Consider the following 24,157-nt stretch of genomic DNA (forward strand, 5'->3'; position numbering starts at 1 on the left):
TCTGGAAAAGGGCATTACCTCAGGCAACACGGAACAGGTCTCCTCTGAGGAGGACATATGGATTTTATACCAGAAGACTTTATACACAATCCTTAAAGCAAAGATCAGACCCATTTCTATCTCCTGTTTGCTGTCCAGATCCTTCTCTGTTCAGCCTTCACAGGACACTGCAGCAGGAGCAGCCGTACCCAGCAGTTACAGCAGGGCGGCCAGTAAGGTTGCTGGGTGCTGCAGCATCAACCCCCTCAGCCCTCACTCGCCTCGCTGTGGTGAGGGGTGTGATATACGTATATCAACTGTCAGAAGTTTTTAATTTTCTTATTTCTATATAGAATTACAAACTCCAAACTGCCTATTCTTTTGCCAGCCCTGAATGTTTCCCTGCTCTGTATTTACAGCGTGGGGAAATGATGTCATCTGAAAATTTCCTATTTATTCTCTCCTCCCTTGGGCTTTGTCATTATTTTTTTTCCAGTCATAAAGACGATGCCTGCCACACGCGTACTGATTTTGTGCATGAACACCTAAAACAGCAGGCAGAGAAACTTCGGGGGGGGTGGGGTGGAAACGGAGGCCTTACGAGCAGCGGCCTGTTGCGGTGCCGGCGCACCCCGCACCGCGCAGAGCCCCCACCGCCGCTCGCTGCTGCGGGGCAGCTCCCCGCGCACATGCGCCGTGCTTGAGCCCTTCCCACCCACGTACGGCCACTACCGGCGGCAGGGACCCGCTCCCGCCGCCCAGAGGAGGGTCCCGGCCCCCCCGCCCCGGTGGCATGGCGGCGGGCGCGGCGCGGGTGCTGCTGGCCGCCCTGCTGGGCGTTCTGCCGGCCGCGGCCGAGCGGGAGCTGCGCTTCAGGCCGCCGGCCGAGGCCCCCGTGCGGCTCTTCACCGAGCCCGAGCTGGCCAGATACGACGGGCAGCAGGTAGGGCCGGGCGGGAGGCTGGGCCTCCCCGGGGGTCCCCGGGCGGTTCCTCCAGCCGGGCTGGGCCGCGGCCCGTGGGGCGCCTGGCGCCGCCGCCTTCCCTGCAGCCACGCTAAGGCTCGGGTCTCCCCTGCGCCGCCGCCGTGCGATTCCCTCCCTCCCGGTAACTGCGGGGTAACTTGCTGCGTAGGCACTCGTGAGAAGCTTGTTGGCAGCCGTGTGTTGCTAGCCTGCTGTTCGTTTGTCCTGCTGGTTTGGGGCTGTTGGAGTTGGGTACAGACCATTAGAAGCACGTTCCTGTTTTATTTGTTGCCTGCTTGATAAGGTACTCATGCCAGTGAATTTCTGATTACCATCAGTTGGAGCCAAAGTAATTATCTCTCAATAATTGATTCAGCTATGTATTTAGACCCTTTTTTCTGCCCTACAAGATGACAAAAATAAAGCCATTTCAGCTTGAATGTTTAGCTTTCTGTGACGCAGAGATCTCAGCAGAATTTCACAGTCAGAATCATAAAGTCCTATAGTGATACACATCGGTCTTCTTTTTGGAAAAACTTGCTGGCTGGCCTTCTCAGGGTCTTCTCTAGAGACTTTCAAGAAACTAACCAGCACATGACTAAAAATACATCTTGCACATAAAAAGACAAAGCAGAAACACTGGCTTATTAAATAGATCAGATGTCAGCAGATCAGATTTGCGTGCATTTATGTATTTATTGGTTGTTGTCTTAATCAAATAAAGAATGCTGTTGGCCATACGCCCTTTTATCATGGGCAATACCCATCTGCATTAGGAATAAAAAGATGCAGTTGATCATCTTCTAGCAGATGAGCTGACTTGCAAGAGGGACACGTCTCCTACGATTGTGACATTTAGATTACAAAGATTCTCTCATTGCATATGCTTAAATCCACAAAAAGAATCTCAGGGACAGTTTAAAGCACAAGTAAGAAATTTCAAGAGAAATGAGGTGTACGCTTGTGTACACACGTAAGCAAGAGAAAACCTACAACAGAGAATTTCTCTTCTTTGAGTCCTGAGTGCTTATGGATTTCATAGCTAGAACTAGCTGCTTGTTGCCTGTGCTCAAGTGTTGAGGATATATTGATGGCTTGCCTTTCAGGAAGGACAGCCCATTTACCTGGCGGTGAAGGGAGTAGTATTTGATGTCACTTCTGGAAAAGGTGAGTTTTGCTGCTTCTCTACTGTCTGCTTTGTTTCCATGCTGTTACTCAGTCATCTGTTTTTGAATAGCCCCAACGTATTAGAAGCCTGCAGTTCAATTGCAACAAAAAGAAGTTACTTTTTCCTTCCTTAAAAAAATAATTTTTCCTCCTCTGATACCTCCCCCACTAAGGTTTTGTCTAGAACTTACACTGGTTTGAGACTACGGTAGACACAGGCAGACAAGCCAATGTAGTCTAGTTAGCTTGAGTGCTCAAGACGCCTGCCCAGACCCCCAAGTCCCTGCCAGATGTGGGGTCAGGCCACGTGGACGCTGGTACTACAGCATTCGATTGCACCAGTACGTGAACTGACCAGGTCAGAGTTAACTTGGATGCACCCATATTGCACTACACAACATCAGCATTGCTGCAGCTACATCTTTTCCTTTTGTGCTGGTGTTTGCTTACCTGTGCTGCCCAGTGGCTTGGTCAAAACTCTTGAAGAGTTGACATTGGTTTTGAAAGGAAGGCGAGGGGCTCAGTATTTTTTTTTTCCTATAAAATTTTATTTCATGAGGCTTCTTGTCTCATCATTTACACCTAAACCATTTATTGCTGTATTTGCTGTTTGTACCTTCCCTAAGAACTACAGATGCTTTAATTTGAACTCCTGCTACTTAATCCAGATTGCTGTAAAAAAGGGACCATGGGGGGGTCCTGGACATTTGCCTTAATGTCGTCATAAGCAAACTAATGGCTTGTTGCTTTGTTGGTACTAAGCTTGTTAATGTAGCTTGTCTGGACATATATGTTGGCTGATCTTCAAATCATGTTAAGACAAGGCTTGCCGCTGCAAATTCTGGAGCCTACAAGCCTCTCAGGAGAATGTAAAGCATAGCTCCCTAAATAATAGGTAAATTTTAAGACTGCAGTATAGGAACTCAACAGTTGTGTTGTATATCCCCACCCTTGGTTTTGTTTTTTTAAAAGGACTGGGATATATTATCAAAAAGTAGCAAATCAGAAGTCCGTTTTGCAAAGAAGAGTCTTAAGACTTGAGTTACTGCTTTCAGTTCACTGACAAGTGTTAACAGGCTGGTGAAAAGTAGAAGCTGAACATACCCTGTACATTGCCAGATCATCACTGGATTTCTTTTTTTTTAAAAAAAAAAATCTGACAGAATTTTATGGAAGAGGAGCCCCATACAATGCTTTGGTTGGAAAAGACTCAACAAGAGGAGTTGCAAAGATGTCTCTGGATCCGGCAGATCTTACACATGACATAGTAAGAAAATGAACTATTAGTTTAACACTGTTTTGCAAAGTTTTATTCTTTTGCAAGATGGTGAATGATTGTATTACTTGTATTAATTTGATCCATATCTTTAAAACAAAAATGCATTAATAGTCTTTAAATACACAAAATGGATATGCATTTACTGCTCATGAAAGATGCAGTGCTGACAGCCTTAAAGAGGAAACTTTTGATTTATGGAATCAATACAGCTTATGTAAGCATGTAAAGGGGAAATGACCTGGTGTTTAAAAAGATGATTCCAAAGAGAGTACATCACTTTTTGTCACTTGATTTAGTGTATCCTACGTCACTGACGTGGCAGTGGATGCTAACTCTGGCAGTGGGCTGTTGCTTGTAGGAGGTGCGATTTACTTATGCAGGGAAAATGAAGGGAGATTAATGATTTGTTTGACCTGAGTAAATTAAAGTTCTAACAAGGCTGAATTTGAATGAAAATAATAAAATTACAGGTTATACTATCAATTTTTTAATCACGCTGTGCTGAGTAAACCCAAAAGCTGACCCTGAGGTTTATAGTAATAAAAAAGAAAAATGCATGTAAATATCTGTATTTTTATTTCTTTGAGACAGGACTTTCATTTCCATATATCATTTAGACAGGACTCACAGAAGAGGAACTGAAGTCCCTGGATGATATCTTCAATAATGTTTATAAGGCCAAATATCCAATTGTTGGCTATACTTCTCGACGAATTCTCAATGAGGATGGCAGCCCCAATCTAGACTTTAAACCTGAAGATCAGCCACATTTCAACATTAAAGATGAGTTTTGAGGAACATTTTTGTACCTAGAAAATGCCCGGGGAGAGGCACAATAAAACGTTAGATTTTGATTTGATTGCCTGTTTTCTGGAGTTCGTGACGACGATTAGCTATCATGAGTCAGTTTTCTGTTTGGAAAATACATGTGTGTTGAACACAGATAGCTTAGCGGAAACAGATCTGTATTAGCATCATACACTTGAGCTGTTGGCTTGAATTATGGGCATTTTTTCACATGAAAGTTCTTTCTGCCTGGATTTCTCAATTTACAGGTGTGTAATGTAAAATTACCTTCCTTAGAAAAGCAAGTTTTTAATAGTTGAAACATGACTGGTCTTTTTGTAAATCCCAAGTTGTTTCCCACTCCTTAGAAAAGTGTGAATGCATTACCTGGACGAGGCAACATCAATTTTCTGTGCTTCAAGTGAGCGTAGGTATCACATGTACAAACAGGTATAATGGAGGCTTACATTTTTTAAAATGTATGGAATTTAATATTTGATAGGTTTGAGAATACTGGATATAAAACCACTCAAAGTCTTAAAATGCAGTTACTGTGGAATATTTATGCAAAGCCTACAGCTGTAAACCAAGAAAAATCTTTTTTCCCCCATGAGAACTACTGTGACATTTTAAGTAAGGCTATTATGGTAGTTTTGAGTCAACGACACTTGAAATTTTTTTTAATAACTATCAAAGATGTCATCTGTATTAGATTATGATGATTTCCTTCTAGCTTCCCCCACTTTTTCTCTGACAAAAAGAGGAAAAGATAACTCGGTTTACTACATGCTCTTACATCACAAGTTTATTATAGTACTTTAGTATCCTGTAGATAGTTAGCATCTGTATATTGACAATTTTAGCTCTCATTTTTAATTTCTGTAGTTTTTCTTTGTTTTTACTCTGGCTTCACCATTGCTGTTGCAATGAAGCGTGCATTAATATGTTCCAATTTTTTTAACCTAATGTAAAACTGCAGGTCCAGTAGGGTGAAAGCAGACCCCCTTTACTGGGTTTCTCTGGCAGTCTTTCAGCAACAAGAGGACCGTAAAGGCATGTGCTATACAAACTGCTGCTAACCACAGACTTCCACTGCCTTAAGTACGATGTAAATTGTAACGTATGTGGATTTATCTGCCACTGTGACAGATTGAATTAATGCGTAGAAACTGAGCAGCTGCTCCCAGTTCTGTATTAATAATACAGATACAATAAAAGTACAAATCTGTATTTTGTCCTGTTTCTTCAGCATTTTGGCCACTTTGTTTGAAGGAAAGAGATTATTTATTTTTTTTTTTTATTAGCTGAATCTCCACTTTATGCTTGTCAGGAGACAGCTGCCTGTCAGTTGAATACCTGGAAAACCTGCTTCTATTTATTTATCCTTTCTTTCACAATGTTACAGGTTTTATTCTAAACTTGTTCTGTGTCTTGCGATTAGACCTCTTAATTTGCAGGAGGGACTCCATGCCCCACCCCCCTGCTGAATGATGCTATGGGGTGGAATAAAAAATTTAGCATCTAAGAAAATAATATTGCTTCAGAGAATTATTTTTTGGGTTTTATTATTACTGCTGACCTGTTGATTAGATACCAACAGCAGCTAGGAGTTGTCTGCTTGAAGCTGCCTGCCCAGGGGTATGGTAATCTGCCTACCTGCCATCTTTATGGGAATGCATGTGGGTTGGGTGGTAACAGTGGTTGTTCTTTTGCCAACATTTCACAACTACTTTTCCAATGCCTACTGTTTTTTCCCCTTCTCTCCCCTTCCTTGCATGCTTCCTTACAGGGCAACTTCAGTAGCTGTGCTACTGTGATTATTGTAATAGTCTTGGCTTCATCTGGGATCAGCATCTGCAGCTGCATTTCCAAAACCTTGTAGCTGGATTGTAACTCATCACTGCTGAGTAGTTTAGTGTTACTATTCTCTCCCTGGTTTTCCTGTTTGCACTATGAAGGTCACCTTTGCTGATCTCAAAGCAGGTAACTGTTTCTCTGTACTAAATTTCAGGTTAGTTTCAGTGAAGAAGCCCTCCTGTTGCAACAGGAAATGGTGATAGAAACCCCACTCTTGCAGTGTGAGCCTTGTAAATCCAACCTGCCCTCACTTGTGCCTGTGAACAGAAGAGGCATGCTCCAGTGCTTCCTTTCTGTTATGAAAGACAAGTTTATCACAACTGAGTGCATTTTAGAATCCCAAACATTTCCTTTTTGTTTTTATTTCAGTTTGGGAACTGAAGGACTCACATTTAATCTCTTTCTAGGCTATTTCAGTTGAGGTTCTCACTCAATAGAACAGTGTTACGATAATAAGACTTCACGTGGGCATATCATTCTTAAAAAGTTTTCACTGACTACTTTTTAAAAATTGAGAGTACCACAGTATTTCTTTTAGTGTTAATTTAATGACACTATTTTATGTCTAAGGCTGTTACTTGCCAACAGCCTGAAATTTATTTTGCTTAAAAGCAAACTGTCTGCTATGGTGGCTTTGTTCAGTAAGTTGCATTTCCCTGACCTCTGTACTATTCCAGACAGGTGTCCCCACTATCTATACATTGCACTCCAAACAAGCAAATTGTATGCTATCCTTGTTTTTCCAGTCAGCTGCATTTCCCTGACCTCTGTATTATTCCAGTAAAACAGGTGCCCTCACTATCTATAAATTGCACCAAAACCAAGCAAGCTGTGTAAAGCCCTATTGTAGCCTTCCTACTACTCCGTACCTCCTTTGGAGAGTGAAGAATTTCTTTTCAATTTACTTGCTGCTTCCAGATAACATTGCGAATGTTATTATTTTTGCTGTGCTGCTTTTAATCTGTATCTTTCTAACTTAACATGGGTGTTTGCAAGGTCTGAGGTTTTAGTGAATTGCTGCAGCAAGAATTACTTTACTTTGGTATTTAATAATAGTTTTCTCTTCAAATGTTAAGAATTATCAGGTGGGCTCATCGCTTAGAAGATGCATAACCCAAGTTGGTGTTTCCCACCTGGCACTTTTCAGTAGTCACTGACTTTGATACTAATACGTGTAACTAAATTTTGTGACAGGATAGAGTCTGTCTTCCATACTTTAAGAAGGACTTCTCTGATTAAGAATGGGATCAATAGGACTAATAATACAAACCTCCAAAATTCAATAAAGGACTTATGAAATGCCAATCAAAATATTATCTTTATTTTTACAGTTGTAGAGACGTAGTTAAGCGAAATCCTACTAAGAACGTATAAGGTGTGTTAGCAGCTGTTAGTCACAGTTACTACCTATTGCATCCTAACCTAAACAAGACCACCTGTCAGAATGCAGGGACTGTGAATCCTGCAGACTGAGTGGCTGAGATTTTTCCAAGAATTTAGGATTAGACTTAAAATGAGGATATTTCTTTCCTAACTGCAGTGTGTATATGGACACCATTCTTATTGTGGCCTTTTGCCAAAATACAAGTGTTTTGTTGATTTAAGTTTCTGTATTAGTTTTCTTATGCAGAAAAGGCGTCGTGCCTCTTTGAGAACTGCAGTCTAGGCTAGTACTTTTGGTGGTCTGATGATACCTGCTGTGAATTCATAACAGGAGTCTGTGTAGGATCATGTTTCAGACTGCACTTGTCACACTTGCCAGACTTTCACATTTCCGTAAAAATTGAAAGAGGATGCTTATCAATTTAGGTGCAGTGTTCTGGAATGGGAGAAGTCTTAACACAGTTTGTAAATCACTTTAACTTTTGTTTCAAAACCACAATTGGGCTATATATTCAACAAATGATAGTTTGGAAAGGCATTTAATTGCTGCAGTTTTCCCTTGCAAGACTCCAAAGAACATGTAAAACTCAATTGATGGTGCAGGAAAGCAAGAAAAAAAATGGTTTAGCTGACTTTTACAAATATATTCTGTCTCTTCTATAGCTAAATATACTTATCTGAAACATGTTCAATGTAATTTGCATCTGCTCAAGAGAAAATGGAAGAGATATGAAAAGTCCAACACTAATTTTTCAGCTGATCTGGTTAAAACGACAGGAAAAAAAAAGTAAAAAAAACCCCACTTCTGACTGCTTTTTGTGAGTGGAAAAAGCTGCCATTCAGTAGATTCAGCTGCACATCAGTGAGATGTGTTAAGTAGCTCTGATTAGTATTTGGGTATTTTCAGATGAACACCGGATATTCTCAGTGGTATCCTGAAATCCCAAAACTGACGTAAGTGATGAAAATCATACACTTTGTTATCCATTATCCATTTATGCTTTTGCTTAATGCTTTTCTGTCTATACAGGAAACAATACACAAGCCATGCAACTTCATGACAAATGCACCATAAACAATATTCAGATAAAGTAAAACACACATGAGCCTATACATGAAAGCTGTTTACATGGTGTACAGAATGGCTGTTTTCAAAGAAAATCCATCTTGTCTGTGAATGCTTTGATTAAAACAAAAAACCGCTTAACTTCCAGATTTGTAATAATTACTTCACTCAGAGCCCTATCTGCAAATGCTGATTCAGATAGTGATAACATAGAATGTGTCTTGACTGCTTTGACAGAAAAATCAGTGCTGTATCAAAAGGTGGGGTCTTTTTTCTCTCTATTCAATCAGAGTCCCAAAGAACTATGTGTGTGATAGGTGCACATCACTGCCAGGAGTACTCTAATAGCATAGGCATGATTTTGATTTTGGCATGACCAAAAAAACTCCTAATCCTCAAAACAGAACAGATGAGAAACGAGAATGTATCTTAGTGTGCTATTGGGACAACTCATACTGGTAAGGTAATTTGGCAGAGCAGTGCATGCAGGTCTGATAACAGACAGTGCTTCCTATTTTTGCTTCTGACAGATATGGTCAATGAGCAATGTAAACTTGTACCCTTACCCATCTGTTGGTCTTTACATGATGCCTTCTTTTTCAGGTTTTTTCTTCCCGTTCAGTAGAGGTGTGAGTCCTAATTTACTTGTTTACAAAACTTACGCTTAGATCTTCTTGGCTTGGGTTATCTGTTGACAAGAAATCCAAAGTAACAGGAACAGAGGTTAACATTCTGTGAAAAACAAAGCTTGTGCACCTGGATGAACTCCAGAGCCACAGGAAGTATTCTTGAATAAACAATTCCTATTACTGTTTCCATAGGTTATTTGTAGTTGTTGCCATCAGAAATTCTGCACTGTGAATGAATGTTCAGATTACAGTATTCTGCAGTACTTTTTGACATGAGCCTTTATCCTTCTGACATGAGCCATTATCCTTCTGAGAACTGAAATGTTTAGAAGAATCTGGGTGCAAGCCATCTTGGAGATAAGCCATCCGAGAAAAATGAAAACATGACATAATCTTCCTCAACTTAAAGAAACCTCTCTGAAAAAGGAAAAGAATCAATGTCCCAATGTCTATTGTTTTACCTTCCAGATTTTGCTGAAAGCTGTCTCATATTGTGCAAAAGCAGCAGATAGAGCAGAGGCTTGGATCTAACCCTTGCATTGTGAAAATCTGAGTCCACTTCTTGGCATGTCTGCTTGGGCTTTAGAGATTAGAGATTTAGACCGATTACAAAGAATCAAATGCATGAACTGAATCCAAAGAGGCCTAAAGTTGTAGGAACGTTTGAATGCAGAGCTGAACTCAAAGCCTTGCACCCTTCTTCTGTAGATGACAGAATCTTTGAAAGAAGAAAAAAACCCAAAACTTACAGGTAGCAGTTGTTCCAGCCAGTTTGGGCAGATAGATGATAATGGAAGTGAAAATTCCCTGTGCCTTGTTCTGTGCTCCTTTGCAGAGGTACTAACACCAGCTGTGTTGTATATGCAGAGCTTCGTTACCAAGCAATTAACTGCCTGCAGGATAACTTTACAGATTAAACCGATAACTGGTTCAAAATAGCTGTGGCAAATCAAGAGTATCCTAGGAGGCTACTCTTCTTGTTGGAGGCTGCGGCTACATACCATTTCTTTTACATTGCAGTGCTGTTTTGATAATGATCTCAGATGAAGCCCAGGTAACTCAAATTTATTCGTTACCTTTAACCCTTTATTAATTTTTATGTTTGAGCAAGGTAAAAGCTCATTAAAAAGAATAAATCATGCTCCACAAAAAGCAAAGTGTTCCTTCTGAACTGCAGAACTGTGCAGCTGTGCATTAGATCTAAGTATACTTAGGGCAAAAGTGTTAACTGAAAGGATGACATGTTTAAATTCTTAGGTAACATGTCTGTGTCCTACATTATGCGTCAAAGTATCTCAAGAATATCACTGTTTTTTCCTTATTTATTGTTTAAGCATGCTCTGTATTTTAAAATAGTTATGCAATACTTTTTGACAGTAGGAATTTCAAGGCATTTGTGATGTATTTTCATGTTACAGAAAGACAAACATACATGTGTGTCTGAGATACACCGCAGACAGGTCTAGCAATTTAGACAAAGGCAACAGTCCTACAGTCTTTCCAAAACATTTTCTATTCCACGTACAGGGCAGAGATAATGCCCTGCAGTTTTGATCTGACACAACAAAAATGGTAGACAGAAATGAAATGATGATGGCAGCTTGTAGGGATATCTGAAAAGCTCTCAGTATTAACATGCAAAAGACCAACCTATCAATTTTAGTAAAGCTGAAAGGATCTTAAGAACACTACGCTTAGTAGGGAAGTTTGAGTATGTGCTGAGCCTCTATGATTCTACACATTAAATATTACATATGTCCTAAACTGCTGCTGCCAAGAGTAAATACTTCCTTCCCATTTCTCTGAATGATCTCCTCTGAGTTTAGGATGTCTTGGAGCTGGAAGAAAACAGGCTGCTGAAAGGATTATGTGCAAAGCAGCAGCCTAGCAGTGGAATATAACCACCCAAGGCAGAGAGAAGGAAGGTGAGCGAAATACTACTTACGAGAAGCAGCAGGAGATTATAAATAACTTACGGGAGAGCATGGTTTCCAAAGAGATGAAACTTGCAGATGCACTCAGAGATAAGGTTGAACTTGAGAACAGAAAAGTGTGACATCCTCCTTGGCTACAGTTCTGGGAAAATCAGCATGAACTAAACAGTTTGTGACTGCTGGCTCCTTTCTTGACACCTTCAGTCTCACTTCCCAAAAATACTGATGCCTTTGGCTTTGATACCTTGCAGGTGCCTGGATTCATAGAAAATCACGCTGCTGCTCTTCAGTCCCTAACTTAGCAATTTTTCTCATTTTGTCTTTAAACGATGCCCATTCTAGTTTAAGAAAGAGGGTTGGAGTTTTGCTGCTGAAGAGCTGACCAGGGACACAGAAACGAAGGTGCAATTCTCAGCTCCACTACAACTTTGCAGTCCTTAATGCTAAGTTTCCTGGCTGTTAAATGAGCCGATGCTTCCTTTGAATTCCCTTTGTCTTTCATCCCTATTGGGACTTTAAGCCATTTGAAGACAGTAATGTTCACTGCCCTGGTGGGACCCTAAGATGGCTGTAATACCAAGAATGCTACCTTCTGAAGCTCTAGCTTTTCCTTGCTCCAAAGAGGTATCGCTTTGTGGTGTTTCATCTTTCAGCTGAAGTGCCCATATCTTACCCATGTCCATCCAAGCCTGCCATCGCTTGGAATTTGCCTATATGTCCATTGGTCATTTATTTTTTGAAATACTGGTAGAAACCATGATGACCCCAACAGTATTTCTGGCTCAGCCACTTGAAGACATTGTATAAAAGGTGTTTCCCAACAACGTCACGAGTTGTAATGATACATTCAAAATGTGCAGAATGAGGGGGCTGCTGGAAGCTCGAGGTAAACTTTTCATCCACTACGCTTAGCTAGTTTCTGAGAAAACAGCTATTCCAAGTAAGGAAGAAATGACCCTCTAATCCCAGAACAACTGTTGTAGCCTTTGCAGACACATTAACCTGAACTTCCCTAAGCACCTAAAGGAGCTTTTCAGCTTGAAAAAGAGTAAAATCTTAAGCAAGACTTTATCTGAATAATTCTGTTAGCTGTACTTGCTTCACAGAGTAATATATATTTATGGGAAACTTAAATACATAGGGAAATAGTTACAAACTACTATTCCACAATACTGTAGCTCAACTTACTGCAAGCCCTGTCAGCGAGTATGCATGTAAATTCCTCATGGTACTGTGAAAACCACAAATACAAGCTGGTCAAACTAAGTCTTTTAAACGTATCTGGTTTATGTTACCCTTAAAAAAATTATGCACATTCCGCTAGGCTGTTTGATTTAACAACAGAAATAAATCAGGGGTTGTCCTGATACTAGCTGAAAAATCATCTCACTGAACTGTTTTCTTCACAGCTGGGAACCTGCTGGCCACTTCCTATTTCTGATTGTGCACACTATTCATAGTCATGTAATATCACTGGAATAACCACATCAATTATTTAGATGAATACTTTTCAAATTCTACTTTAAAAAACATATATTCTGTTTTTAATGCAATTGAACTGAAAACAAAGACAGCTAGCGCCATATGACACCATGAGCCACTGGAAAGCACTTCTTGATTTACAGACAGGGTTTGGAAAGGCAAATGAATTCTGCAGAATGTTTATATAAAAGCATTACTCTCCATAACTTCCTCTGACTGGACCGTCCTTTCATTTATATTTTTCCACCAACTCATTTAGACTGACTCATAGCACCTAAAAATAGTTTAATTTACTTTATCTTTTTATACTCAGAATAACACCACAAAATGGATCATGCCTACATGCAGTTATCTGAGAAAACCTACTCTGTTATTTCAGCTCATTCCTTTCGGTGTCTGAAAGTCACCGAACCACATATTAAGTCAGTATAAATGTACATAACCAGAAAAGTCAAGGAAGTTATGTGCCAGAATCTGACCCCAATTTATGAAGCGTAACAAAAATTACTCTCTAGGCCATACAGCATGTCTCACATTTAGATATCCTTTTAGAAACTGAGCATGACTGCAGTGCTTTAAGGAAATCATCCCAGATCTATGTTGGCGTTACTTCAAAAAGTTATGTCCAAGCTTCCTGAATTTTAATTTTTTTGCATGTGCTGGAGCAATTTTCCCATGTAGCAGGAGCTAGCTTTGCACAACTGGAGCTGAAGGAGCAGCTCTGCAAACAGCAAGTTCTTATCCTGTCTGGGGCCAAATCACAAAAAAGAAACAAACCCAACTGCAGTTTATTATTTCGTGCCCTGCAATGTGGCCTTTTGAGAGAGGAAAAAAAAGCAAAGAAGGGATTAGAGGAACTTCAGAGGAAGAAGTGGGACTATAGCTGCACACCAGAGAGCTGGTATGAGCTGTAACAGTAAGGCTCACCCCTTGTACACATTTTTAGCAAGCACAAAGCTCAAGAATATTCTGAAACAATACAAGTGAGGAGCACAGATGTAATTTACCTGTTATTTATCTACTTCAGAAAACGCATTTCTGCTTCAAGCTATAAATCATTAAGACCTCTAACTTTCAAACAGTGCATCACAAATTGGCTTTCCGGTTTATAACACTCATCCTAATATGCCTCAGCACTGTCTTCTTTCAAGAAAGCCTAGAGAGAACCAGCTGTCTGAGCTGGTTGTGTTGCTATGTAAGATTTGTGCATAAGTGTCTCTCTGGGAGTTTTGGTTTGGTTCTATCATGTAATATTCATGACAATCATCATTAACCTGCCAGCTGAGCTGCCTTAGCATCCTGCCTCCAATGTCAAAAGTCTCTTCCTAGCCCACACAGTTCCTGGAAGCCTGCATGCCCACATTACAGGGTATGGAATTTTGGCTTGAAATTCTTATGTTTCAACTAACAGGATGAATAAAAAAATAAACAATGAAACAAACAGAAGAACTGCTACAGAAAAGATAAAGCAAGAACAAGGGTGTGTTCGGTACTCCTAGTTAGCAACGACATGCTTAAACAATTAATCTGATCATTCCAGCCCATACACCAAGGCTTTGGGAAAGCTGACAATTCAAATATGTCCATTAATAATAAAATGTGATGGGTCAAAAGGGGGGGGGGGGGGAATCCTTCCTTTTAAGCTGCATGGAGTAAACTGTGCCACCTTAAAATTACTCATAGCCCACTGCATATCTGTCAAAAAAATATACAAATATTTGGAGTAGTAAATAATTTCAGTGTCACTGAGAAGAAATACATTCATGCTATAAGCAAATTCGGTAATTACATTATGATTTTAATGTACTTACTTTTTCATCAAGAATGTCAGAATAATCAAATGATGATTAACACTCTGGACAATTCAATTACACAACACCCGGAGAAATCCAAGGGATGCTAAATTTCAACTTCCCCCATCAGACAGAACAAAATATACACTAGGTCCAGGCCTGCCAATGTGGAGCAAACTGAAACGCTGTTGAAGAATCAAGAAAAGGGAAGAGTGGCACAAGGAGGACGGAGTGATCAGTGGAAGAAGGCGAGTAAGAGTAGAGAAGGACCCCCAAGATCAAGCGAGAGAGAGGTAATAGAAATTTTGATGCTACAGCCACAGCAGAGCAAGAGAAGACCAGAGCCAGCCTAACTGCATGGTTCATTCCTGCCTCATTCTTTCAGAATAGGATAGTCGGGAAAGAAGATACACACATTTTAAAGACAAAAGTGTTGTGGATTAAGTTTTATTTTATATGGTACCTAGTGATTATAAGAAATACAAGTTGAATTCTGTTTCTACCTCTGTGTTTCTACGATGCTTTTTGTTCAACTGCAGTTGAACAGAGGGAAAGGGGAGAGGCTTACTTGTTGCCTGAAGGAGAAAAAATGTTTTTCCTTATTGTACACTACAACCTGCAATGGAGCATCAGGGATGGATTTGTTAAAAAAACAGCAGCTGAGGGATTAACAGCTCACTCTTAAATCAAGACTACCAGATTTAATCATCTTTTCTAAGGAGGCATACACTTTCCAGAGGGACCCAGTCTGACAGCGGTGTCACTAGTAACAATACACTTCTAGAATTAGCTTTCAAAAAAAAAAAGATTTTGATAAAAGCTCCTACGTAAAACTTTAGACTTCTAAAACTTGCCAGTGGATAAACTTCATGAATGTTTCTTCCCCACTGACAAAGAATTTAGGAGACTTGAGGAATGTGAAATACAAATATCTAACATAATAAACAGCTGTCTACACATAATATGAAATTAGCAAAACCAGAAACAATAAAGAAGAGTAGGGCAAGGGCCTCTTAGTTTCCATATAATGGGCACCCCGATGGGGATGCAGATAATCCCACACAATATCACAGTTCACCTTCCTGGATGGAACCAGCTCAGCCACAATGGGGAGCGTACCAGCAGCCTTCAGATCGTTCCCTTGTCACAAACCAGCACTGCTCAGCCTTGTTTCAGTCTCCTGCTGCCTTCTGTAAAATCAGCTCTACTGCATTTAGACTGGTTTAAGGCTCCAGCAGCTGCAAGTCCACCAGGGCTCAAAGCCTGTTATGAAACCCTAACAGGAAGACCCAATTTTCTAGCAATCTCTTCTCATACTTCCCATGTCTTTTCATAAGCATGATTCTGTGAGCTGTCTAATAATGATAAGTACCCCCAGTACAACACAATATTACATGGAAGGTCAGTAAAGCACAATATAAATTAATTTGCCAGCAGCTGGGTTTTCCTGCACCTCTAAGGGGAGGCAAGAGCTCTTGATTTCTAAGTATGATCATTATGAGACTTACACACATTACCAAGTTTACACAGAAAATAATGATTTTATATCTAGTAGTAAAAGCTGCTTATCAAGAATTTTAGGTGCCTTAACATCATTAAAATTAAAATCAAGGGGGAAAGGGCTGTTAAAAAAAAAAAAAAAAAAAAAAGAGAGAGAGAAGCAGCTCCTGCTTCCTACCAAACAGCAACTCAATACAAGAAAAAAACCCCAATTTTTTTCTCAGACTCTTCTCTGGAAGACACTTTTAAAAAGATTTTATCTTTCCTTCAAAGCTGTAAGTATGGCTTTATGGTGATATGGCACAGCTCTTGCATTTTCAAAAAAAAGTGTGTCACCATTAGACTGTTTCTGATCTCCTTATAGTCACAAGCTATGCTTAATATTGTTTATTTTTTATATTATTTGTTAGACCGTGTTTTACCCTCAAGTACATTTTATTTAAGTATTGCTCTACCCATGTTGATTTAAACCAGCTAAAAACAGGACAGCAAAGTATGCAGTAATAGGTAACAGGCCTTGAGAGAAAGTTTAGACAAACTATTTCTGCAGAAGTAGAAATCACCTACAGGCAATTTTCCTTCTTTTTAGAGGCCTATTAACTTTGATATTTATGGAACTATTAAGCTGTTCCTTTGGAAACAATCATAGCAAATGTTTCTTAAGGAGGTTATGAGGCATGGGTATTTTTCTCTAGAAAGCTTCTTTAGAAATAAAGGGGAAAAAAAAAAAGAAATTTAGTTCTTGTAAATACACTGTCAAGGCAGCTAAAAGAGCAATCAAAGTTTGCTTCACATTTCAGTCCACATTTTCCAGGAACTCCCCACTAGGAAACTTTATTAAATTTAAGAGAAATTTAATTTAGAACGAGTGCTGTTTTCACTGTATTTTTCTTCCCCCAATGTTTTCCTAGATGGATGCTTTCATAACAGTTCCTTTGGTTTACTTTGTTTCTATGCAACTTGAAGTCATAAACCAATTTTCAACTAGTGTACATCAATAACAATAAAGAGCTCCAACTGAGCAATGCTGATTTTCACTGCTATAGAATTCAGTCCCCCCTCCTTTCCCTGGACCACAACAACCTCCTACATTATCGGCTTTGATGTTTTCTATGGTGCTCAGAAACCAACATTTTACATTATTTGGATTAAACGCCAAAAAAGGACCTCTCTAATTATGAACATAATTACAGATCCACTCTTCTTCCATAATTCCTGAATTAGACAGCCATTTGCTTTTGACTAAAAATACACTGGATCTTCAGAGCTCTGTACTGCACTCATCTGCGTACATTATTATCCCTTTTTCCCTCCATGTGTCCTTTTGCAGAGTTTTAATAGTTCCACACTACAGGGAGCTCTGACAACACTGGGACAAATATTGTTGCAAGGCACAATATAGGATAATTAATAATGAACTTTGAAGCAATCACTAAATCTAGCTGAAAGCTTATAAAGAAACCGTACTTTGTGATGATGCTTATTCTTGATTTTGCTGGTAAAAAAAAATCCAAATATCCCCTAAAATACTAAAAGTGAAACTCCTTTTCTAACTGCATGCTAATTTACAAAATTAAATAACTCTCCAGGGGTTTCACTGCTAGTCAAAGATAACAACCATACAATCTGGCTCTTGCACTAAATAACCACTTCTCATTATTGTTTTTATAATCAGGATTAGGCAAAGATCTTTCCCAATACTAACCTGGAAAAGCTAAAATCCAGAAGGAGTAGAGGCCTTAAAATATTCAGTATAGCAAAATGCAGGTTTGTTTGCCCTGGACTTCAAAAACATGGCAATAAGCACATCCCCTTGTTTAAGGCTTAGTTTAGACTGTTAGGCAACACTTCTGATGTTCTTTAAATTTCACTGTCCAAGATAAGAGAGAGCAAAACTTCTTGGACAACCAAATGCCATTCAGGTCCTTTAAAAAGAAGTGAAGCTCAAAAGAATTGGTAACAGCACATTTCAAAACACATTAATAGGTTGGCTCAAACCCCCACCCTTTACAAAGAAGCGGGAGGCATACTTTCCCTGCCTGTTTTCCTTAATGGCTACAGAGAAAACCGACAGGAAACATGAGCAGAATGAAACCAGTTTGCAGTCCTAGAGAGGAAAATGGTTCTAAAATGTAACTGTGGGCAAACAGAAGATGCAGACAAACAGATAACCTCCCAAGCACCAGTCACAAGCCAGGCAAAAAAAAAGATCTGAGCCATGTGGATGCGAACACAAAGGTATACCTAAATTTTGCAAAATGGTCTAAGTGACCTAGTCAGAAATGTTACAGATGCAGGCAAAAAAACCCTTAAAACAGTGAAATACTTTGTAGAATGATCCTGAATCCCCATCAAGGGAGAAAAACAGGGAGCAAGAGTTTTCTGAGTGCAGCACTGATTGGAAAGAGACTTGAGTTACTGCCAAAGAAGCTGTTTCCTATTGTCTTCTTTTCCTGCTACATTCAGGGAAACAGGACCTCAGTTTAATCCCACTCTGATTATGAAGAATGTACACAAAAATGTATCACTTCACATTAACATTCTGGACAGAAATAAACTAAATGAGCTCAAATATTGGCCCACCATTACAGTGAAAGTTACGTAACTTCTTTCGTATATACTGAGAGATACAGAAAAAAAAAATCCCGCAAAATTCTGAAAGATAGCAGACTACTAGCATTCAGAATTTGTAATCTAAGTTGGTTTTTAACTTAAAGAATTAAACAAATAAATAGGATGAATATAAGGAAACATACTATCTCACAATATACACATGAAACTCTTCCTGAAAATAGCGTGGAGAATTGAAGAATGGAAAAAATTACCTAGTCATCACATTACCATGAAACTTAAAGATCTCTATTACGTGCCTTCCTAACCCTATTATCCTAGCTAAACTGCTGAAACCCTAAACTCTCAGCACGCACCTTCACAGGTTCTGAAATCAGTGCCTGAGGCTTCACTCTGTTCTCCCCTGTATTTCACATCACTGAAATGTGTGCTACAAAGCAGTACAAAACTCTACACAAGTCAGAGACCTCAAAGTTCTTAACCACAAAAGGATTTCTTAAGCATTCTCCTGCATTCATTTATTTTTGATGCCTCAAACAAACAAGAGCTGATAATTTGCTTGCAGAAAGATTTCCATTGCTTAAGCAATGCAGCTGAGCAAAACAAAGTACCTGGTTCTGTGCCCTCAGCTCACACAGGTCTCTCCTAATGTTTACTTTTCCAGAACAGGATTTCCTGGGAAGTTCTAAATGCGTGTGTCTCTCAATTCTGTTTGAGAGCAGAGAAATAAATAGAAGGTGCAGACTCTTCTAGAAAAGGGAAATCGGGTTCTTGTCTAGCTTAAGTTATTACCAACTGCAACTGACCTGAGCCAGAAACCCCTGGCAGGGAAAAAGAAAATTCACCTGGTGCATTTCCACTATCCAGCCTAATATCGTATTTGCTTACACACTGTAATTATCGAGAAAGGCACTACTGATTTGTAACTTATTTTCTCAAATAATATTCAATTATTGGCAGCAGGTTATTTAATACAGATGTGCAGAGCACAACTGAGAAGAATGGCGCTGGTAAGAAGTGCTTTTGTAATGGAAGAAGAATGCATTTCTCAATTGTTAATCTTGCTTACATCTCATACTTATAGTCTATCGTGTTGACAGTTGGACTGGTGTCATATCGTTTCAGTCAGCTGGGCAGCACTGGGCAGCTGGCTTTCCATACTGACCCATTTATCTTCCCCAGATGCAGGTTTTTCACTCTGAAAGGCCAGTCCCCATTCATGTAAGCAGAACAAGAGAGACATCCAGCGGCTGGACCATTTAAGTGTATTTTTTAAGCTAGAGACAAACTCAACTACATTCTTACCTAGTCCACATTCTTCCACGTATAAAAAAACATTTATGAGCCAACTACCTGACATACAGAACCAAAGAAAAAAATATTCCAGTGGCTGAAGCACTGCTGTCATCTCTGCTGTGTGCTTTTCCTGCAACTTCATCATTGCGCGTTCCAAGTCCCATCCGTAGTTCCCCCTTTTTATTCTTAACTTCATTATTTTTACTATTGATTCATATAAATTGGTATAGGTTTATTAACTTCCATGGAGCTATAACGGTTTGTGTCAACCCATTCTAATTGCTTGCTATTCAGACATGTACTTTTCACATCTACTATCTTCTAGTCAAATATTTTCCCTAACCTTAACACTATTTGTACTACTTATTTTTATTTGCATAGTAAATAGACTTCCCGGTCACTACTGATATAAAATTCCAGAGAATCAGTGGTAAATCCTGGTATTATGTGGTTTAAGCAGGGAGAAACAGATTATTAAAAGTATTAATTAGTAGTATCTACAGTGTTTGTTATAAAGAAATTCTCTGTCTTTACTGTCACATCTAAATTACTTCTTGTATATAAAAAGACAGCACATCTGGAAACATAAATCAGCACAAAAGGGCATATAAACTCAAAAATCTGAAGAGAGGATGAATAAATAGAAGGAAACTTTTTGACAGAGTATAAGTAATATTAATTTAGAAGTAATTCATCTGCAGAAATCAACTTTGTCACTGCTACATAGTAAATAATTCATTTTTTAATGGGCTTGACCCTTAAAAATTTGAAAGATCTGTAGGAAAAGTTCTTGTAAGAGAGTAAGGAATGGGTTAATTTTTCTATACTTAGTGAAGAATTGAAGGCAGCCAGTTGCTGACTTCACTTAAAACAATGTAGGATGAGGTGTTAGGGATACAGTTAAGGGCTATAAGCAAATTTCCCAGCTTCTAAAGAGAAAACTATGCAGCCAATAGAGTAAAAACAGATAGTATCATGTGATGACCCAAAACTAGCAGGCTATGCTACTTATGAAAAAAAATTACATACCCAGTCTGAGAAGGAATTTGTTCCTTTCTTACCACACATGTATGGAAAATCCATCACACATAAGCCAAACAATGTATCAAGCTGCAATAGTTATTCCTAATATTAAAAAAAAAAAACCACAAAAAAAGCCCAACAAAACACACCAAAAAACCAGAAGGTTTAAGTCTTGTACTGTGCTCTCTGACAAAATATTTCACTCTACTGTGCACTTCCTTGCAATGTTTTTTCAACCGTGCTGCTACAAAAACACTACCCCAAAAACCCAACCCAACCCAACTAACCAAATAAACCCCACAAACAAAAAAAACCAAACAAAAAAGAGAGAAAGTAAAAGAAGAAATGTCCACAAGGCGGCACTTCCCACTGCTTACTAAGAATTGTTTAGTATACCTTTAATATCAACTTTAATTGAATGAAATAACATAAAAGATTTCTTGACTACCGAACGCCCACAGGGGTTGATATCAATTGCTAACATAATTAGAACTACTTTCAGAAAGACCATAAATCTATATATTCATAGACTTCTGGATAGACCCTACTGTGACTGAAAAACGGGCGAACAGCTTTCCCTTATGATTTCAAACCAGGTGTGATGTCACTGGAAAGCCAGACAGACTCCGCTGAAACAACAGGGCTGTCCCAATAGAAATCAAAAGCTGAAATCAGGTTCTCAGGTTCTGAAAATCAAAAGAAGCCTCTTTGCCAATAATCTTTGGATGAGGATCTAGTTCTTTAAATATTTTATCAAAGCATTGCTCCTCTTCTAGTGTTTTTAAGGGAGGTATCTAAGCCAGGCAGAGTAGATAACATTTGGAGAATTATTAGATGTTGCAGTAGACCTATTTTTCAGTTTGAAACCTTTTTTAAACCATGATGTATCTTGTACTTGCTGTAAGGCAGAGTTGTTCATTTTGTCTCACTTGAGGGATCTATCTTGGTACCCAGGTAGCACACACCTAACCTGCAAATCCCGCCTCCCCCCAGGCAATCGAGAACACTTAACTGAGGAGTTTATATTCTCCCTGATGACTCTGTATGTGAGGACTATTTAGTTTCAATATTATGTCCTGTGTTTGTAAGTGATCAAACAATTATCCACAATTAATTTATGCACATGGAGGTCCATGGCACTGATCTGTGAGGTACAGCTTCATCTCAACCCTCATTAGCAGTAGCAAGTCAGTTGTCAGCAAGCGCCGGTCCTTGACCACTTGGGGGAGGGATGCTGAGTTGAACTAATGTTAGCTAACTTCAGGGCCTTAAGTGGTGGTGGACCATAGAGGTGGTGAACCATACATATATTAAAGACAAAGCAACACTTCAGTGTCTTAAAAGCCCGCATGTGAGAAAGCTACTACATACAAAGCAAGGCACCCAAGCAAATAGCAATTTGGTACAGGGCACAGGCACAGAACGTGGTTTGTCTGACAAGTCATGGAACTTACATTACTGCTGTTCCCTTCACAGGAAATCCTTCACTGATGCCTTTAGAGCAACACTTCAAAACACACTGAGGTACAACCCATCTAGCATACATCTGCCACCCCTCAAATTAGCTTTGATCAGTGTTAAATGAACTGTCCACTTGCCTCACTTGAATGACCTAAGTAGAGGATACATCTATCTGCCAAGTCCTGAACAGTGGCCTCCAAAAATGGAGACACACCTTCTCATCAATCTGGACTTATGAAAACCATTAGGTCTTACCTAATTGCTGTTACTCTGGAGATCTAAAGTCCCCCAGATTACTGCTGCATGGGCAGAAAAAAGCGACACTGGCTGGAGGTGATGCTAATTATGAACTTCCTTTCTTCCTATACTTATGCCTGTGGAAGAGTACAGAAAAATGCATGTGAATTTTCTTCTGCTAGAAGAAGAGGTTTTAATTATCAGCAGGATAATTGGTGGAATTTTCACCTGTATATCATTACAGTTAGATGGATACCAGACAGTAACTTGAAATTATTATTACTTTCTAGTTATCTCAAAATAATTACCTATTCTTTTTAATTTAGAGGTTAAATCATAATTAATCAATGATTTTATCATTGTAGGTCTAAACATGCTAACAAAACATATTCTAATATGCCTACATGAACAATAAAGAAAAGAAAAATAAACAACTTAAATCTGGTGGTGGGGGGGGGGTGTTTCATTTTCATTGTTGTTGTTGTTGTGGGGTTTTTTCCCCTGGCCTCCATCTGCTTCAGAGTCTGTGATACTAGGCAAGAATTCACTGAAAACCAAAAAACCTACAAATTATGATCTACATATAGTAAGAACTCTCCCTGATTTTTTGCAAGCTTATGAAAAAATACCACTCCTGAGACAGGATTCTCTCAAAGATCCCGAGTCCTATTGAAACAGGCCATGTATTACTGTTTTTTACACTACATATTCTTTGCACTGAGGACCTTGTCTCCATCAACAATCCTCAAACACCGTGATGAAGTAGTTATTGTTGTCACCCCACTCTCCACCCAGAAAATGGTAGGGGAAAATGACATCCAAAGTTTCACCAACACTTTACAGTTGAAATGGAGTGATAACTCAAACCCCTTGACTTGGTATTTTGTACTTTTCCCACAAATATTCTTCCATTTGAGTTCAAAGAACACCACAGAAGAATGGCTGAGGCAGCCAACGGAAACCTAAAAACTAAACCTGAAACTGAATCATGTTGTCAAAGTCCCATTCTCAGTTCACATCAACTTTGTTACAAAGTTCCTCTGTTAAGAACTTCCTAAGTGTTTTTGTTACTTTTAGACAACCTTTCCAAAGCAAGACGGTTCTTCCAGAACAGCATTAACGTGTGAACGAGGCAGCGAGAGAGGCGCCGCAGAGCGCCCTGCTTTTGAGAGAAGGCTGCGACCAGAGTATCTTACCACTAGAGGGCAGCATAACGCAACCGCCGGGAAACTGCACTTGCCGCCGAAGACACACGGTTTCACCCCCGCGCAGAAACAGAACGACCTGCAGGCGAGCGCTAAAGCCAGGAGGAGAGAAAGCCGGCACATTGCTGATTTACGGGGACATACACAGGACCGCAGCAATGACAACCCTGGGTGTGAGCATGCTTGCAGGTGCCTGGCAGAGCCGATTCGGTGTCTTAGCTTCTCCGGCTGGCTGGGGCTTAAGAAGTTTTACAGACTTAACACCGCTACAAACTCCAAAATGCTTTCTCCTTTTTACCGGTCCTCTTACTCAAGCAAAATGGCATCGATCCTGATGGGGAAGCTGCCCAACCAAGAACTGAGTAAAAACTGGAAAAAAGCTTCAAGTAGCTGCCCTGTTAACAGACTATGCACAGAATTGATGGGATCAACGAGTTTATATAACAAAGATAATGTCAGGGGATATTGTTCTTTATTCTTCAACACCATTATCTTCCCATTGTGTCATACAACAAAACTCTTATCCCATTTAGGTTTCTGAATCA

General features: G+C 39.5%; 1 protein-coding gene and 1 long non-coding RNA gene across 3 annotated transcripts in view; one reads left to right on the forward strand and one right to left on the reverse strand.

The window, feature by feature from the left end:
• The first annotated feature begins 554 nt into the window (after positions 1 to 554).
• NENF (neudesin neurotrophic factor) lies at positions 555 to 4,243 on the forward strand. The gene is made up of 4 exons (XM_055726085.1): positions 555 to 922; positions 2,050 to 2,110; positions 3,274 to 3,377; positions 4,007 to 4,243. Exons 1-4 carry the CDS (start codon positions 773 to 775, stop codon positions 4,181 to 4,183), a joined length of 492 nt encoding a protein of 163 aa, XP_055582060.1. The 5' UTR covers positions 555 to 772; the 3' UTR covers positions 4,184 to 4,243.
• The window catches only part of LOC129737303 (uncharacterized), a 65,628-nt gene continuing 43,535 nt past the window's right edge, over positions 2,065 to 24,157 (reverse strand). The window contains exons 2-3 of one of the 2 annotated variants that reach the window (XR_008735007.1): positions 9,048 to 9,169; positions 2,065 to 2,198 (exon numbers count right to left, since the gene is read on the reverse strand). This is a non-coding gene — a long non-coding RNA (uncharacterized LOC129737303). Of the gene's footprint in view, positions 2,199 to 9,047; positions 9,170 to 22,290; positions 22,545 to 24,157 lie in introns of those variants that run through there. The other variant, XR_008735006.1, reaches the window with a different exon arrangement.

Source organism: Falco cherrug, chromosome 13 (assembly GCF_023634085.1).
Source record: "Falco cherrug isolate bFalChe1 chromosome 13, bFalChe1.pri, whole genome shotgun sequence".
Classification (NCBI taxonomy): domain Eukaryota; kingdom Metazoa; phylum Chordata; class Aves; order Falconiformes; family Falconidae; genus Falco; species Falco cherrug.

Excerpts from the sequence above, each read along its gene's own strand:
- NENF (XM_055726085.1), top strand. The coding sequence starts at position 773 with ATGGCGGCGGGCGCGGCGCGGGTGCTGCTGGCCGCCCTGCTGGGCGTT. Across the intron at positions 923-2,049 it reads CCAGATACGACGGGCAGCAG|GAAGGACAGCCCATTTACCT; the intron begins GTAGGGCCGGGC and ends CTTGCCTTTCAG. Across the intron at positions 2,111-3,273 it reads TGATGTCACTTCTGGAAAAG|AATTTTATGGAAGAGGAGCC; the intron begins GTGAGTTTTGCT and ends AAAATCTGACAG.